At 36.0% G+C, this 18,199-nt stretch overlaps 1 protein-coding gene across 1 annotated transcript in view; it reads right to left on the reverse strand.

Moving 5' to 3' along the window:
• LOC145690710 (cell adhesion molecule Dscam1-like) overlaps positions 1-18,199 on the reverse strand; it is a 934,280-nt gene that overhangs the window by 365,584 nt on the left and 550,497 nt on the right. The window contains exon 5 of the mRNA XM_081765878.1: positions 5,872-6,033. Coding sequence (XP_081622004.1) covers positions 5,872-6,033 — 162 coding nt within the window. The remainder of the gene's footprint in view (positions 1-5,871; positions 6,034-18,199) is intronic.

Genomic DNA, 18,199 nt, shown 5'->3' on the forward strand with positions numbered 1-18,199 from the left:
AAATAGCAAAGTTAAAAGTACAAGACATTTGTACGTTCGTTATTTAGTGATCTTCGTTCTTAGTGAAAGGTTGAATACAGTTTTCGAAAAAAAAAGCGTATTTTTAAAAATCTGAGTCCTATATTTCATTGCAATTGTTTTCTATTTTAAAATTAGAATAAAAAATAAGCATAATGAATTAGCATAGGGGATAACCAGTGATCGAGCTTTCCTCTCTGTGAGGAGATCGTAATCACAGAAAAAAATTACCATGGTATTTTATATTTGCAAATAATAATAACAATATCTATGAGTGTGCCGCGAGAATTCAAGTTACACCCGTAGTGTGCCGCAAGTTGAAAAAGGTTGGGAAACGCTGCCTTAGCCTAAAGGGCATAATCGTGAGATATTCAACTGAACGATTTCATTCCATTTCAAGATACACCACATTTCAGATGAACAAAACAACATGCTTGAAGGTGAATCATCATGCGTAGTTTTCGAGAAAATTGAGAAATACGAATTTTTATGGTACGTAGTTTCGATAGCTTTTCTTGAAGTATTTGTTTATTATTATTAATTTATGTGCTCTATAGGAAAAACATGAATCATTTCGTAGCAGATTGCATCTATTGTCGTATTATCCTAACAGTTATGCAACCACTACTATAAAATATGACTCTTCTACTTACAGCAGTGACTCCATAATACACCTTACTTGTATCATTCTCGCTTCCGTGACACGGTGTAACGGCAGATTATGATTGCGTTATTTTGCTCTCCAATGGTTAAATTCGGATATTAGTGTTTTGAGGGTATTTTTGGTTAGAACTTTTGGCGCTGTGCTAAATCTATAGTGTACTGATATACGCATAACCAAAATTACCGCAAAAGTTGAGAACATGAAATAAACTCAATGGATGCTTCAATGATGCTAACAAAGCGTTCTGTAAATACTTTAAAGGACAATTAACGATGATGTTTTACTTGAGAATGACACGGGCAGCTACAAGACCTCCTTCGTGGCTAAGCGGTTAGCGTACTTGGTGTGCGAAACTCGGATTCGACTCCCGGCGGGACTTTATATGGTTCGGATCTCACGTTAAGCAGCAGGTCTCGTCTTATACAGCCTCGCTGTTCAAAGGAATGTTAAATTCAACTCAACTAGAGCTGTTAGCTACAAATTTAGCCATTTAGACCAGTTCATGCATTTGAACAGGGGACGAAACGTCAGAGAAGAGTGCATTTGGAAGTGGAGTTTTACAGGGACGATGTCTCTCGCCAACATTATTTAAAATCTATCTAAATAGAGAAAAATAACCTACATAATTGAATAAGATGCAGAGGCGAATCAACGGGGGGAGGGGGGCAATCGCCAAACCCAGAAGAGGAAACTTTTTTTTATTTTATATATAAACAAAACCCATCCCAGAGTTTGGAACTCTTAAAAGTAGCTCTAAGTGGCAGTATTACAACCCACCGCCCCCCAGAAGACCGTCCTGGATCCGCCCCTGATAAGATGTTAGAAAACATGAGAAAAAACTGTGAAGAATATGAGATAATAATAAATGTTAGAAAGATGAAAGCGATGGTGATTGGAACAAAGCAGTCGTTGCCAAATATAGAAATAGGAGGGTAAAAATAGAGCAAGTGACTTGTTTTTGATACCTGGGTAGTATTATTAGTGATGATATAAAGTGGAAACGTGAAATAAAAGCAATGATAGGAATTGCGAATCAAGCCTTTAGGAGGAAGAAAAGTCTGTTTTGTAGGACCTTGAGTAAAGAGTTGAGAAAAAGATTCACAGAAAGCGTTCGTGTGGAGCATTGTACTGTATGAAGCTGAAACATGGACATTGCACAAAAATAATGAAAAACGACTGGAAGCTTTCGAAATGTGGGTGTGGAGAAGAATGGAGAGAATTAGGTGGGTCGAGCGGAAGACGAATGAGAGAGTGTTAGAAATGGTGGGTGAGAAAAGAACAGCTTTAGATATTATTAAGAAGAGAAAAAGAAACTGATTGGGGCATTGGCTAAGAAGGTGCTACATCATGAGTTACGTGCTGAGGGTGTGGTGGCACGTTGAGAGGGAAGGAGCGTAGGAGTCTACAATTAATGGATGATACAAAAACAGAAAGATCATACGTGAAGACGAAGAGGTTAGCGGAAGACCATGGAACATGGAAGCTTCTCAGTTGCAGCAAGTGATCTGCCAATGAGGGCAGAATACCTATGATGATGATTATCTTCCATTTCTAGCTATATTTTATAAGTCGTTTATCCAGTTTCTGATAGTTTCTGTTGGAGAGGGCGCAGTGGCTCAGTGGAAGAGCGTTCACCTCCGGTGCTTGGGGTGAGCTCGCGCCGTGTGGACTTTGTGGTGGACAAACACCGTGCTCGAGGGGTTTTCTCGGGGTTCTCCCGTTTCCTCCCACTTTGTTCATTCCACCATTTCACTCATCTCTCATCATCACCATCTCCTTTAATCTAACCGGCATGATCGTGGGATGTAAAACTTAAAGATAATATAATAAAGCTTTTGTAGGCAACACTGCGCTTATCGTTTGTGTGCCACTTCTGTAAACGCTTCCGACCATATACGTAAAAAGCATTTTAGTGCTCAAAGATATAGTATGAGAACAGCATTTACCTGATAGATATAATACCAATTCTCTCTCTTCCTCTCGCTGAGTTGAATTAGAAAATAACTTTATAGTTTAAATATTTGTTCTTCCTTCCCTTCAGGTTTATTTTAATTCATTGCAGTTATTGGTTTGATGCGATTGAAATATAAAATTTATGACTGCTAGAAAAGTAATGTCTCTAATGAAGTCAACGAATGGAGCGAAGTAATGAGTAAAATGTCACATAAACGTCGTGCATGTTCACCAAACATGCTACTGTGCCCATTCAGTGAGAAGGAAGTGCTGGTAACTGGGTCGTGTGAAAGTGTATTACATTTGCGAGTGATCTGCTTTATGAGTTAAGATTGCATTTGAGTCAAGACTGCTGAATGAACGGATCATACCTCGGGTTGTGAAATTTCATGTGTGTGACACGGCACTGAAAAATGAGCCCCGCGACCAGCAACTAACAGCATGTATTCATAAGATTCTTTGAACACGTGGAGTCAGATCCTCTTAGAAGTACTTGTGCAATTGCAGACGAATTAGGAAGCTGGATTCTTGGTTGCTATATCAGTTGATACCGGCCAACAAGGACCGTCGTGTGGAGGTGTACAATTCTCTGAGTATACCAAATAATCGGGAAAGTTTTCTGAGTCTAATTAAACATTCTGATGAAAAAGTATCAGCTATAAGACTAGTAGGTAGTCACAAAACTGATTGGATCGTAAACATCTAAAATGGTTCCCAGAATCATCTCTCCCGCAGGTTTCATCTCCGGATCGTTAAAGTAACGAACTCTGTGAAATGCACCGAAATTTGTCCGTGAGCATCCAGTAATAGCAAACACATACTTTCCTTAGACTTCACAGCATTGGCTACACACCACTCAAAAGACGGTGCAGCTGCGGCCTTTTCAAGGTTAATTCGTATATAGTGTGCCGTGCCGTGGTTCACGAAGTTTCTTTTGTGAATTTGGCATTTAAAATTCATTGGCTTGTCTTTTTAAATTTACATATGATGGACCGTGCCTATGTCGTTCCCATGCTGTACTCCGACAGACCGCACTGAGAAAAAATCATTATCCGGAAAGCGATATATTGTCAAATATACGGCACCCATAAGTTTACTACGGAAATCTGTACGGAGCATACGTGAGCCATATGCTGCATACGCATTATCTTTTCCCCGCTTAGATGTTACGTCATGCCGTTGCACGATGTCTGATATCTAACAGTCTTCTGTATATTACATACGTATACATATGTTACATACTGTACGTCAGCTATATGTTATATACGTCCATCTGTACGTGAGATCCTGACTGCCTATATACAGGTCTTTCTTTCATACGGAAAGTACGTATAGATGTAAAAGTTACGCAGCAAGTATTATACGTTTGTTCCAGGATATTACCTATAATCAAACGTTAAGTTCAAAACCTACAGAATTTACGCATATAACCTACGTTTTTACGTACGCCACACACGTTTTTTTTTCTCTGTGCGACTTGAAGAGAAACCACCTCTGTCGCGACTCGACGGACACGATGCTTCGGCTCTCTTCGGAACACTCGAAGATGCACGAAGTTGATCTCTTTGCAATCCATTTTGCGAAATGGTGTAGAAAGTAGTAGGAGAACGGCACGGCACGACAGTATATGTGTGAATGAATGGTCAAGGCCGTGGAACGAACAGAGCATGGAAGGGAAACGGCATGGCTAGGGCATTCTATATAAATCAGCCTTCATGAGTTCCAGTTTGAAATCCTTCCTGACTCGCCGTTCTCCTGATGTCTCTATCACGAACTACCACTACCTGTTCTTGCATCTAGATCACTTCTTGGCGGAAAGGAACCTCCCTGTTCCTCGTAAGGTACAACGTTCAGTTAAAAACGTCTTCACATCGCCAGACTTCTATCAATATCCTTGTGAAATCCGAACATCAGCTGAAGTACAGATCCTTCTTTGACTAAGCAGGCTTGTCATTGTCTTTCATATCATTTTTCTATTTATTAACACGTTGAGCTCTACATATGACAGTAATGAAGAAGCTATGCTTTTCGAAAATCCCGACGTACGCCATCGGTTGTACACGATCTTTATTCTGATATTCGTGGCTATGGTTATTTAGTTGCCTATGTTTTTTTAATTTTTTTTAGAAAAGTAGAACGGGGTTACGGACTTTGTTATTACATACATCGTGGGTAATCTATGGAGCATGCCTGTAAATCGTTTAGGGGAAATAAACCGGATATTTATTGTACAGAACTATGGTTAGTATGCAAGATATGTTTTATAATATAAAACGTGTATGGAAATGTACAGATAATATGCGGAAGACTACTCCTTCAACTCTGACAAGTAATGCCATCATGCAAATATTCATCGAACTACCTAACCTTCAAATCGGAAAGTTTTTGACAAAATTATTGTGCTCCACCGGTGGCGCACGTCGGTCCACCGGTGGCGCTTATGGTATAATAAACACGGACCACCATGAGCAACCGGTGACGCACGAATACAAATATGTGAAAATTTCAGAATAATAGTATTTTATGTCCACACTGAGAAAAATCCGTTCTCCGGAGAGCGGTATATTGGACAAATATACGGCATCCTCTTGCTTACTACAGAAATCAGTACGGGGCATAAGTTATCCGTATGCTACATAGGCACTGCCCTTAGATGTTACATTATGCCGTTGCAAGATGTCTGACATCTAACAGTTTTCCGTATATCACATTCATATACTTATGTTACATTCCTCAGCTATATGTTATTTACGTCCATTTGTATGTGACATAGTGACCGTCTATATTGTTTCATACGGAAATTATGTACAGATGGAACACTTATACGGAAACTATTATAAAACATGCGTTTTCAGCTATACGTCTGCTGTACGTTGTCCAAAAACTACAGGATTTGTTGTTTTTAACCTTTTTAAGTACGCCACCTACAATTTTTTTCTTAAGTTCAAAGAGGCACCTCAGAATAGATTGCTTCATAGAACCGCAAAATTCCCTGAAATTCGAATGTCGTTTTTTTTAGAAGGTAACGCTTCTCCAAATTGCGTTGCTTTAATTATTTTGTGGAACGTGCGACACCGTTGAGGCACGTCCGGGATGAACGTGTTAATTTATTGTATTATTCATTTATTTGATTTAAAAGTAACACCAGTGAGACGGGAATTTCAGTTGCCCTGACTAAATATTACGTTACAAATGATAAAAGAAAACAAGAACGAAATAGTTTATATAATACTTACTTGCATCATCCCTTCCTGGCAACAAAATCATTTCATCTCTGAACCAAGAAGTCACTGTAACGTAGTCCTTGACAAAAGCTGGAACTATGCATCTCAAAACCGCAGTGTTTCCCATTATTACATGTGCGTCGTACACTTGGACCTCGTAATTTTGTTTCACAACTGAAAAATAATGAAAAACATAAACATTAGAGATGTGAATAAATTAAATTTAGTAGTTTTCGAGACTATAACAATACTTTTTAAGATAATTTTAGTGAATAAGGCTTAGTTTTGAATTAGTATGAAACAAAAGAGATATATAAATGTAATGTCAAATAGTTCAACCCTCAAATAAAATATTAACGTTGTTAGTCGAATTGATTATCGATTAAGCGAAAAGATATATATAGCTCACTCCCTAATTGCACTTTAGAAAAGCAAAATTTACAAGAAATAATGAAATCAGGAAATAATTTCAATCCCTAACTTCGTATTTTGCAACACTCAAAGTAATGATACAAAAAACAATTCAAGATTTCATTTTAGCTTTAATATTGAGAAACGGAAATTCAATTGTCCTCGGGCTTGACTGGGAAAGAAAGAGAAGATAGGTATTGCATATCCTCTAGAATTGAGCTATCCACTACTCTGACCAAACCAATGGTTTGGTGTTTTCAGGTAAGTTCCTTGCGTGCGTGGAGAGAACATAAAACTGCAGAACACTAAACACCGAAGTTACGCATAACATCATTAAAGCTAATTCACACGTAGGGTGCCGTGCCCATGCTGTTACACTGCCACACTCCGTCCGTAGCATATAGTGTCGTGCCGTCCCGCCACCACTTTTTACACCATTTCCCAATATGTACACTCATGTCCAAAATGATTGTCAAATATATATAATTTCCTTCTTGTAAGAATTTGATAATGATTTTGCAGGGTATTTTTAATACTGATACTATGTGCATAATCGGGAAATGTATATTTGTGGTAAGTTTCATAGGAAAAGAATTATAAATACAAAAATTAGAATGAGTAAAACAAAATGTTGCTAAATGGACAAGAAAGTTTAATTTTCGTTTTATTGTTCGTATTTACTGCTCTTTTGACATGAAATTTGCCACATACATCTCTTTGCCAATTATACACATACTAACATTATACAAAATACCGGGCGAATTCGTTATCAAATTATATTCCTACAACAACATATTTACAGGCATGCGACAATCATTTTGGACATGAGTGTACTTCCTACTTAAAGTACCCCTATGACAGCCGAAGTACCGCGGCCGTCGAGACGCGACTCGCCACCGGAGTGGTTTCTCTTGAAGGCAGAATGGGAACTGCATAGTATGTGCGAATTAATCCTTACAGAAAGAGTACTATATCAAAAACAGACAATATTCTTGCTTTAATTCTCGTTTTAAAAAGTGCATACTGTACAGAACAGTTTGTTTACAGTATTTAATGGTTATTATATGCAATCACTTAGACTAGTGGTTCTCAACGTGGGCGTTCATGCCTGACGAAAAGGGACCACTAGAACAAAAAGACATGATTGGAGACCGATAGAATTTTTACGGAAAGTTTGAGATTTCATGATCTGTTAGACTTTTTTTTCTTAGTATTGGACGAAAGCTATTATACATTTTGCAAATTATGAAAACTTTTACCTGTATACAAATAATAACGCATATTTTCCAAGATAAATTTTAAATATTGAAGCTTTTTTATAGTTCTTATGGTTAGACTGCTTCGTCAGAGCCTTACATCCAGCCATGTGTATATGTGGATTGGCCTAAGACGTCAAGATACACTAAGGACAATCGCATTCACCTAAAGGGGCGCTCGGCTCAAGAAGCATCAGAATTACTGATTTAGAGAACATTCCTATCATCTGATACAACCTATTCTCATATATCATCATTGAAATAATCAATAGATCCAGGGCTGGATTAACCCATCTGAAGGCTCGGGACCAGAAAAAAATATGTGGTCCCTGATGACTTCACCTAATATATTTCTGTGAAAGTACAGTAGGAAAGTTAAGGGAAAATGATTCATATATCTGATCATATTTTATTTTATGATGATGATTGTATCTTCATGATTCTTTTTAGATAGCTAGTTGAGATTTTCATCAGAGTGGCGGCGCCCCATCTACCAGGAGGCCCTGGGCTATCTCCCTCTTAATCCGGTCCTCAATGGACCTATTTCAAAATTTGCAATATTGAGTTAACACGGATGCGTCATATGCTTTAACACGGATGCGTCATATGAGATCTACCGATTCTCCCGCCTTGTAGTCAACTGGAATCTCATGAATGAGGCCTCCGTATGATTCTTATAGGTTCTTGCAGCGGTAAGTAAATCTCGTAAAATCATATAAGTATCAGTGTCGCGACGGAAATTTCGAGATACGCCTATTGATTGTTTCAATGATAATATGAGATTAGTAAAACATCTACAGTATTTTCATCCTACAGATGGATAAGCCAAACAATTACAATACTTCTGCTGCTAGCATTAGTATACTGCGTCAAATCCTGTAGCTAAGGTTCCAAACAACTAGATTGCTACGTCAAGACAGCATAGACCGTAACACATTTCAGATTTCTTATCATACATATGTTATTACCTCCTCTGATGAACTTGATTTATTTCTTTGATGTTTTTCTTTTCGGTAATTTACATAAAATTACGATTATATCTCTACAGTCTCAAGAACTCGTACAGGAAGCAACTACTATATCGTCTATATACTGTTCATTTGCTTTAAGTCTACTGGAAGTGATTGTGGAAGTGTATGTCATGCTTGAATAATCCATAATAGAGATAATCCATTACTAACAATGAACGACGTACTTTTAACACCACAAAAGTTTATTTTTCGATTTTCTCAGAAAAAGTGCACTTAAAAATTTATCTACAAACATGTTATTTGTACATTTCGATGCCAGCTATCGTCTACAAATGTCTTATATATTTTAGTTAAACAGATAACACTTTTAAAGAGATATTTATATTTTTAGGATATTTCCCATTAGCCATAATATGTACCATTAGTCATAATGAAGACATTAATCACCGTATATTACAGCATTAGGTTATTCTCAGTAAGTGGTACAGTTCTCCCAGAGCATTATCTCGTACATAATCCTTTATATACAGGGTGGCCCAAAAGTAAGTATATAGTACCGTACTGATCAGCTCATTGCATTTTATATAATTTCTTATTGTTATCCATCAGGTAGACTTAATTTCTTTACTCTTTGTTTTTAATGTGTTTTTCTTATATCTTAAGCTCGGAAGAGCTGAAGCAAATAAATCTATAAGCTAGAATGTTATACTTGATCAATGGAAGGGTGCATACCTACTTTTGGGACACCCTGTATTTACTCTCTTCTTGTGTTCTTTGTGGAGGAAAAAAAGTCCCAAGAATTACTTAATGGATCTCCATCAATTTCGGAAAGAATTAAGAGGATCAGAAGTTACGAATTGAGTTCATCAATGGAAGATATCCATCATTATAAAACCAAAACGGTAATAGATAGCGAGAAGCAGTTTTCTGCAATCGATTAAACGCTCCAAGAGTACATTTCACCTCCATCCTTAACTCTCAACTAAAATCGAAAGCGATAAAAAAAATCGACTGCCAGTTTCGATTACAATAATAATTGGGAGAATATCACACGATAAAAATGAAGCTCCTTCACGTATTGCACAAAGTGACACTAATACTTGTTAGATTTACAAATGATTTCGTTTCCATTCATTTTCTAGTACACATGAACTTTTACGCTCATCCGTATCATTTTTTACAGCTCCATATGTTTAATCGACAATTTTTTTCCATTAAATCTAATTGTACTGTAAAGTTACAAGGAGATAAAAATACAATGTAACATGGAATTGCGCCACATAAATCTGGTAAGTTTCAAAGCAAGCGACCGACTTAAAAAAAAACACTAAACATCAAACTTAAAGCAATCTGTAGGTCAGTATCAGTGGCGTATTTAGGGGGGAGCTTAAGCCCCCCCGAAATCTTACTATAGTAAAGAATATTAAATATCTTGCAGAATTATCACATTTTCAGGCAAAGCCCCCCCGAAAGTTAGCAAAGCCCTCCCCGAAACAAAATCGTAAATACACCACTGGTCAGTATATATCCACGACTGTAGTGGATTAACCGCCCTGGAGAATGTATATATTACACGGCGTATGAACTGTACGTATAGTAGTACGCTAGGTATATGAAAAATGTTCTTGGAAACTGGGATCGAACTAGGAAACCCATACACAAGAAGTTCGCGCATACCCCTGAGCCACCGTAGATCATAATTAGGGAAGTAAAGAAGCTAATAGTTATAGCCCAACATTTTATTCAATGAGAGATAGAATAAGAAAAACATTCCAAAGGAACTCAGTGTTGTAAAGAGTTTAATTCATGTCAAAGAAACAAGTAGCATTTGTTACAAAAAAATATGTACGGAAAGGAGTCAATCGACAATAGGCCAACACCAAATGGCAAACACCAGTGTGTGTTTATCCAGATCAATCCCAGAATTACATTTGCCAGAGGGGCATGATCAGTGCTGGTAACAGCAGGTAGTGGGAGCAGAGGCAATTGTCTGTAGGCGACTGATGTCATGAACATTGCACGTACCACAATAGGAGCTTTACGTCAAGTGGTGGCGTTTCCTACGATTTTTCTGTCCCATTACGCTATCTCGATCCCTGTCACTCAGTCTGTAACTTTAAACTTTTGTATGCTGCAGTGGTATGTATATATCCTCCGTACATATGTCCCGTTCCTAGGTTCACTGCCCTTATCAAGATAATACTGGTAAAATCTCACATATACTGCCATTGCATGTTGTAAGGTCCTTCCCATAAGTGGTATTAGATACTTACAACGTGTAATGATTTAAGCAAAAATTGTACGTTAACCGTATACAACTGATTTTCCAGACTGTCAGGAGATACGATTTTTCTCGGTGCAAGATATCTAAAATCGTTTAAGGTTTACATTCTTCACTATACAACTGCTGAGTATTTGCTTCTCATAGCAACTCGAAGTTATAAACCAGCTTTAGCTTTGTTGCATGTTTTATTGACTTCGGAATTTAGACAAACTACGTTATATAGTCTTCTTCCTGAAGTTTTAACTAAATTTCATATCTTATCATCTGACATAATGTCTTACAAGGCAGACACCTTTTACTGTGACGTTGTGAAGGAATTCATTATCTAGCGCTGACTACAAACATAAAGGTAACAAAGAACTATGTAATGTCAGTTACAATATCGTTTAAATGATCACATTCTGTTCTTTATGGAATTTCAAAATTTCAAAGAAATATATTAAAATGTAATATACATTTTGTATCATATGTAGAATGTCTTCAATTTGGTCTGGATGAAACACACGAGTGATATGCAGTAAAACGGGAATTTAACAAGCCTCACTCACACATTCTGAAGTGGATCACCATCCTGAAGTCAGTCAGTAGTTCATTCCGTTAACTACTCGCAATAAAACGTTACACATGATAAATATTGCGCTATAAAATAGAGTTATGTTTCAGCTACAATACAAGATATTGTTTCATTTGGTTATGTGTTCTGATGTCGAAAAAACAAATAATAGAAAAGCTTCATTCGTTTTTCAATGAGCAGATGGGATGACAATTTATTGTTAGGTCTTACTAGATCTGAAGTGTTTATCTTTATGTGTAAAGTATTTGAAAGTAATGATCTCATTATGAAATAGGTATATTGTTTAACCGTTTTTCGTGTTATGTTTAAGAGTCTTCATCCCGGCGAAATTAAAATACCGCTAATTTTACAGTAATTATGTGATATCTTCAAATAGATAAAAGATAATCGAAATGTGGAACAAGAGCGCCCTACACAATATTATTTTACATGAGAAACTGTCATCACGACTCACTTATCTGTTTTCGATTTCGAGCCATTTTGAAAATCGGCATTTATTTTCGCGTTTCTAAACAGCTGAAAACGGAAAGCCACTAGGTGACTTGTGATAACGGTACTTCACGCAAAATAATATTGTCTAGGGCGCTCTTGTTCCATATTTCAATTATCTTTTATCTATTTGAAGATATCACATAATTACTGCAAAATTAGCGGTATTTTAATTTCGCCGGGATGAAGACTCTTAAGCTTTTATTTAAAAATTAATATATATTTAAGGAAATAGATTTTGAGAAGAAACTTGCGCAGAACGCCATAATGCGTCGTTGCCAAATTTCTACGTTTACTGCAGCAGTCACTGTAAGGACGTTCTTTATTTGTAGCGTTGCAGCTCGAGAAGCAGAAATTAGTTGTAAATATTGTAAGGAAATATGGTAATTTCAATAGTGAAACGTTTCCTGTTGATATGTATGGCCTACTTATTATATCAAAGACATTTCATAATTACGTTGAACAATAGATGAAATGCTACTGCATACTTTGAACCCAGTTTATTAATTGTTTATCGTAATATATTCAAGGTGTAATCAAACAGTTCTATGGACGTAGTTGCACAGTGACACCTATCGACATTTTATCCATTTCAACAAGTATACCCGATAGTATAGACTTTTAGAATAGTTAGTTTCGAGTTTGAACGAATTGTGAAGTGTTAGTTGGTTTTTAGAGGCAGAACAGTAATGTGTTAAAAATGTCTATCGTGCGTCAACATTACGTTTTGTTTTAAGCTGAAAAAAAAAAACTGGCAAAGAACCTCGCAAAATGTTAAAATCAGTGTATGGTGATGAAGTGGTGACATTAAAGACTGTTTACAAATTGTATGAGCGTTTGAAAAGTGGCAAGGAGTCAATTGAAAAAAGAAACAATGTTCTTCGGTGTCAAAACCAGATGAAAACGTGCATAAAATAACATAAATGATATGTTCAAGCAGAGGATTGAGTATACCAGAGCTTTTCCGAGAACTAAACATATCGTAGGAGTCCATGAAATGCATTTTAACTGGTGATTAAGTGGGCAAATCATTTCCTCCTTCATCACAAAAACGCACCGCGCCACACATTGCTTTTGACTCGAGATTTTTTGGGCGAAAACATATTCCCCTCCATCTTCATTCGCCTTACTCACCAGATTTAGTACCATGCAACTTCTGACTCTTCTCTAAAATTAAAACCATGAATAAAGGAAAACGTTTCGACATCATTTTTGACATTGAGAAGGTCACGACAAAGCAGCTGAACTCCCTTCCGAAAGAAGCCTTCCAGAAATGCTTTCAGTCATGGATTCAACATTGGGATAAGCACATTGCTAGCCAAGAACAGTACCTTCTAGAACATTAAATCAAATTCCATGTAAGCTTATTACTTTGTTTCTAATAAAATTATTCACCTGAAGAAGATTAAATCAAATTCCATGTAAGCTTATTATTTTGTTTCTAATAAAATTATTCACCTGAAGAAGATTAAATCAAATTCCATGTAAGCTTATTACTTTGTTTCTAATAAAATTATTCACCTGAAGAAGATTAAATCAAATTCCATGTAAGCTTATTACTTTGTTTCTAATAAAATTATTCACCTTAAGAAGATTAAATCAAATTCCATGTAAGCTTATTACTTTGTTTCTAATAAAATTATTCACCTGAAGAAGATTAAATCAAATTCCATGTAAGCTTATTACTTTGTTTCCAATAAAATTATTCATCGTATTTTTTGATGACACCTCGTATGTTTTTTTAAAGGAGTTTGGTTTACCAAAACTCTTTATACATATTTACCCTGTCCGTCCGTCCGTCCGGGAGGCAAAAATCTTCAAGAACTACTGGATCAATTATCACCAAATTAGATCAAACTGTGGAGGGTGAAAAGTTAGGATTCGAGTTAGTTTTCCGGGATGACATTCAAACTGGAAGTGATAAAAAAAATTAAACATTTCCAGTTTCAACATTCGTCGCTATAGAGTAAAAATAGAGATCCAGTTTTATGCAATCGAATAAGCATCCAAACAATAAACTATCTAGCCATTCAAATCCCTTTATTGAAACCGGAAGTGGTTGAAATCAATTAGAACTTTCGGTTTAATATTATTTTACACAGAGCAGAACATGATAATAGAAAGATTTTGAAATCAATTTAGAGTTGTAAGAATAGATACTATTTTCTCTTTTAAGCTTTTATTCAAAGCGGAAAAGGCAAAAAAATAAAACATGTCCGGTTTTAATGTAGATCACATTTGAATAAAAACCGTAATAGATAGCGAGAATTGGTTTTCTGTAATCAATTAAACATCTCGAAATTATATGTGATCTTCATTCAAATATCTGTACTGAAAATGGAAATGGTAGAAATCAACTACTTCCGGTTTTAACGTTGAACCTTATGGAGTGGAAATGGTAACAGATAGAGAAATACAGTTTTATGCAATGGATTTAGCATCTAAACCCATCCTTAAACCTCCATGAAAACCGGAAGTGGTAGAAATCCATTAGGATTTCCGGTTTCAATATTGACTTACAGAGAACAGAAACAATACCAGGTAGTTGATATTTTTAAAGTTATTATTTTTTTCCCGAGAGTTTGTAAACTTCAGTTTATTATATTTTAGGACAGTGGGGCCTATTGACGAAAATCAGTCAATAAAAATTTAAATTTTATCGGAAAAATAACTGAAGAAAGCTTGTCTAATGCATTTTCTCTCGTACTTAGTTTTCTCAAGCTGTATGATGTTTTTCCTCTTAGTTTGTAGCAATAAACTTTATATTTGTACAGATTTACTCTCCTCAAGAGCCGCCACTGTATTACAAACTATTGAATTCTTCGTAGGTATTGCAAATGGTAATTATTTCACATGAGAATTTACCAAGTCCTCTGTGAAAAAAAACAAAATGTTTCTCTATAGCCCTTTCACTATACGCTATATCATTTTCTTAACGTGTAGTATTAACTGTATCGAACATTTTCATGGAACAAACTTCTGCTACAAGTAACTGTGAAGAAAACTTAGTTCTTTTCGCGTTGAATTTGTAAGCTTCAGTTCCTTTTGTTTAAGCAGATCTGTGTTCCTTTCCAAAAACGAAATGGAAGTATGAGAGCAACTAAGTCTAAAGTTCTTCCAGCACCGACTGTGTGTTTTTGAAGTTCAAAGGAGAAGTCCAGGAAAGTTGTTTAAGTTGCATCTGACACTAAAGTTTTCTAACAATTTAACACCACTTACTTCCTTTTCTTCATTTTATGAACGTAATGTGAAGTTTCAGTGTTGCCTACAGCAATGAGGAGATCCTATACGTATATTATAAGCAAGGATCGAAACAGTTGCAAACAGAGTAAAGAGAAGCATGGAAAACAATACATGTATGCGTTATGGAAGCGTTCAAGGTTTCAATTAGCGTATCAAAATATAGTGCAAGGTTCCCTACGTTTCTTTCAAATAAAACATAACATTTTTATTCAAAGAAGTTATCTCATGTTTCCTTAGTATCATATTATTTTCTAAAGGAATAATATGTACGTAAAAATATTTTCTAATGTTTACAATCCTTGTATATTTCTTATATTTTACCGACTTCACGAAAAAGGACGTCCACCGGACATTTTGCAAGGAAGGGGAGCAAGATTAAGATTAGAGGTTTAGGAATTAAATTTCTGGGCTTTCGACATCTATGGCCATGATAGCCCGTCACTTATGAGGGGCTAACACACTATCCAAGGAAACGGAAGGAAGAAAGCGGCCTGGGGCCTCTATATTAGGTACCACCCCGCTATTTGCCTGCTGTGAATGGGATGAATCCGGAAAAATACTCACTCAGGATGGCTGATCTGAAAAAGCTCTTACACTTTCTTGACAGAGAATCCCCACCGGGAATTGAACCCAGGGCAACTCGCATCAAATGACAACGTTAGTGACTATGCTACGCAAGCCGATGCACAAACGAAGTAGCGAATACGTATACACTACGATGTATACCTTTCATGCAAGACAGCAATTATTGAAATAAATTAGATAACTTTATCAAATGTAGTGTTTGCGTATGAAAATTTATGTTGTGACATGTATTTCGAAAATCCAGGGGAGGGCGGTTGCCCCTTCGCCACGCTGCAGGTGGATATGGAACGAGTTTTCGACACTATATATACTCTGTATAGTGACTTGCAAGCTATGTTATGCGTTAAAGGTCTTCACTACAGCGAAATTAAACTACCGCTAATTTTTAGAGTTTTTCTGTAAAATCTTCAAAACAAGTGAAAATATTCGAAAAGTAGATACATAGTGTATTAGACAATACGATTTTCCATGTGATACCTTTACCACAACTCACCTATCTGCTTTTGGTGTGCCACTATTTACAGAACCCACAAAAAATATTAAATCTATTTACAGTTGCAAATCAAAAACAGATAGATGAGTTATGATAAGGAACGGTATCACATGCAAAATCGTATTGTCTAGTTCACTAAGTTTCTGCTTTTCGAATATTTTTATTTGTTTTTGAAGATGTTACAGAAAACTCTAAAATTAGCGGCAGTTTAATTCCGCTGTAGTGATGGAATGGGAGACCCGGGTTCGATTCCCGGCGGGAGCTCATGTGGTTCGGATTTCACGTTAATCAGTAGGTCCACGTCTCGTATAGCCTCGCTGCTCAAAAGGGACGTTAAACTCACAATCAACTCAACTCAACTCGCTGTAGTGAAGACCCTTAAGTGTCGGAAAGTGATATAAAACATATTTGTCCGTATGTCTTTCAACAGGTATAAAAGCAAAAACGATAAGAGCAGTTTTTTTTTTTTTTTTTTTTTTTTTTTTTTTGCAATCCATTCAGGTTGGAAAGAATAGATTCCACTCCTCCATAAATCCTTTATTCAAACCGAAAGTGATTCAAATTAGCTGTTTCCAGTTTCAAAGTTTATCACCGTAGAAAGAAACCAATAATAGATAGTAACAAGCGATTCAGGATCTCAAGGGAACATACCATCAGAACCCACAACACTACCAAAACAGAAAGTGGTTGAAATTTACTGCTACTTCCGATTTTAATACTAATTTTCCATAGAGCAAATAGGGTAAGAGTTATCGAGATTTTTTTTTTTTTTTTTTTTTGCAATATATTCTGTGTCCCAAAAATAGGTATCATCTCCTCCATTAACCCTCTATTCAAAGATGAAATGTTTCAAATTAACCTTCTCCGATTGTAACACTTATCACCATAGAAGAGAAACGGTAATATATAGCGATAAACTGTTTTCTGCAATCGATAAAGTGTTTTAAATGTATATCTAATCACAACCCGCAACATTCTACCAAATGTAGAAGTGGTTCAAATTTACTAGAAGTCTCAATATTAATTTTCAATTAGCAAAAAAAGTAAGAGATATCCAGATGCAGCTTTTTTGCAATCGATCCATCTTCCCCAGAATAGGCCCCATCTCTTCCGTTAACCCTTTAATCAAACTGGAAATAGTTTAAATTAACCTTTTCGGATTTTAACATTTATCCCCATAGATTAAAAACGGTCATAGATATCGATAAAAGATTTTCCGAAATCGGTACGTACAGTAATTTAAAAGTATATGTCACCGCAAGTGCAACATTATACGGAAACCGAAAATGTTTGAAATTCACTTATATTTCCAGTTTCAGATCTAATATTGATAGAGCAAAAACTAAGAGATATTGAGAAACGGATTTTTAGGACCGATTACACTTCCCAAAAGTAGATTCTATATTCTCCCTTAACCGTCTATTCAAACCGAAAGTGGTTAAAAATTAACAATTTCCGGTTTCAACATTTATCGCCATAAAACAAAAACTACTTTCACACCTAGCGAGTAGGCCTAATGGCCATTTGATACAGATTCAGCGTCTGATGAACAGGTTCTAACTTTCATTTTATTACTTTATCACAAACACTAATTATAAATGTACAGTGCTACTGTGAGTTAAGTATTGAATTTGCATAATTTGGAAATCTGACGTAGTTTCACATTGTAAAACGAAACTCACTTGTTATCTATTTATTATTTATTTACATATTTATTTATTTATTTTGAGAACATATACTTGGTAGTTTCATGTAAATTTCATCAAGGATCTGTTGATAAACTTCCAATCTAGACCGTGAAAGACCTCAGCGGGTGAGAGTGCTAACACCGCATTTTTGTTTGTATATTCAAATATAATTTCGTAGCGCGTAAACTGATTTGAAAAACAAATTGTTCAAGTGTGTTTTATCAGCCGACCAATTTTGTAGGAACTTATTGAATTTGCATAATTTGGTAGTTTAATAGGTGTGAAGTTTGAAACCGGTTGATGTCACTTTGTTACCATTGGGCAAATTTAAACATTCAAGATGGCG

This window comes from Thermobia domestica, chromosome 7 (assembly GCF_964235325.1).
Source record: "Thermobia domestica chromosome 7, izTheDome1.hap1.1, whole genome shotgun sequence".
Taxonomy (NCBI): Eukaryota; Metazoa; Arthropoda; class Insecta; order Zygentoma; family Lepismatidae; genus Thermobia; species Thermobia domestica.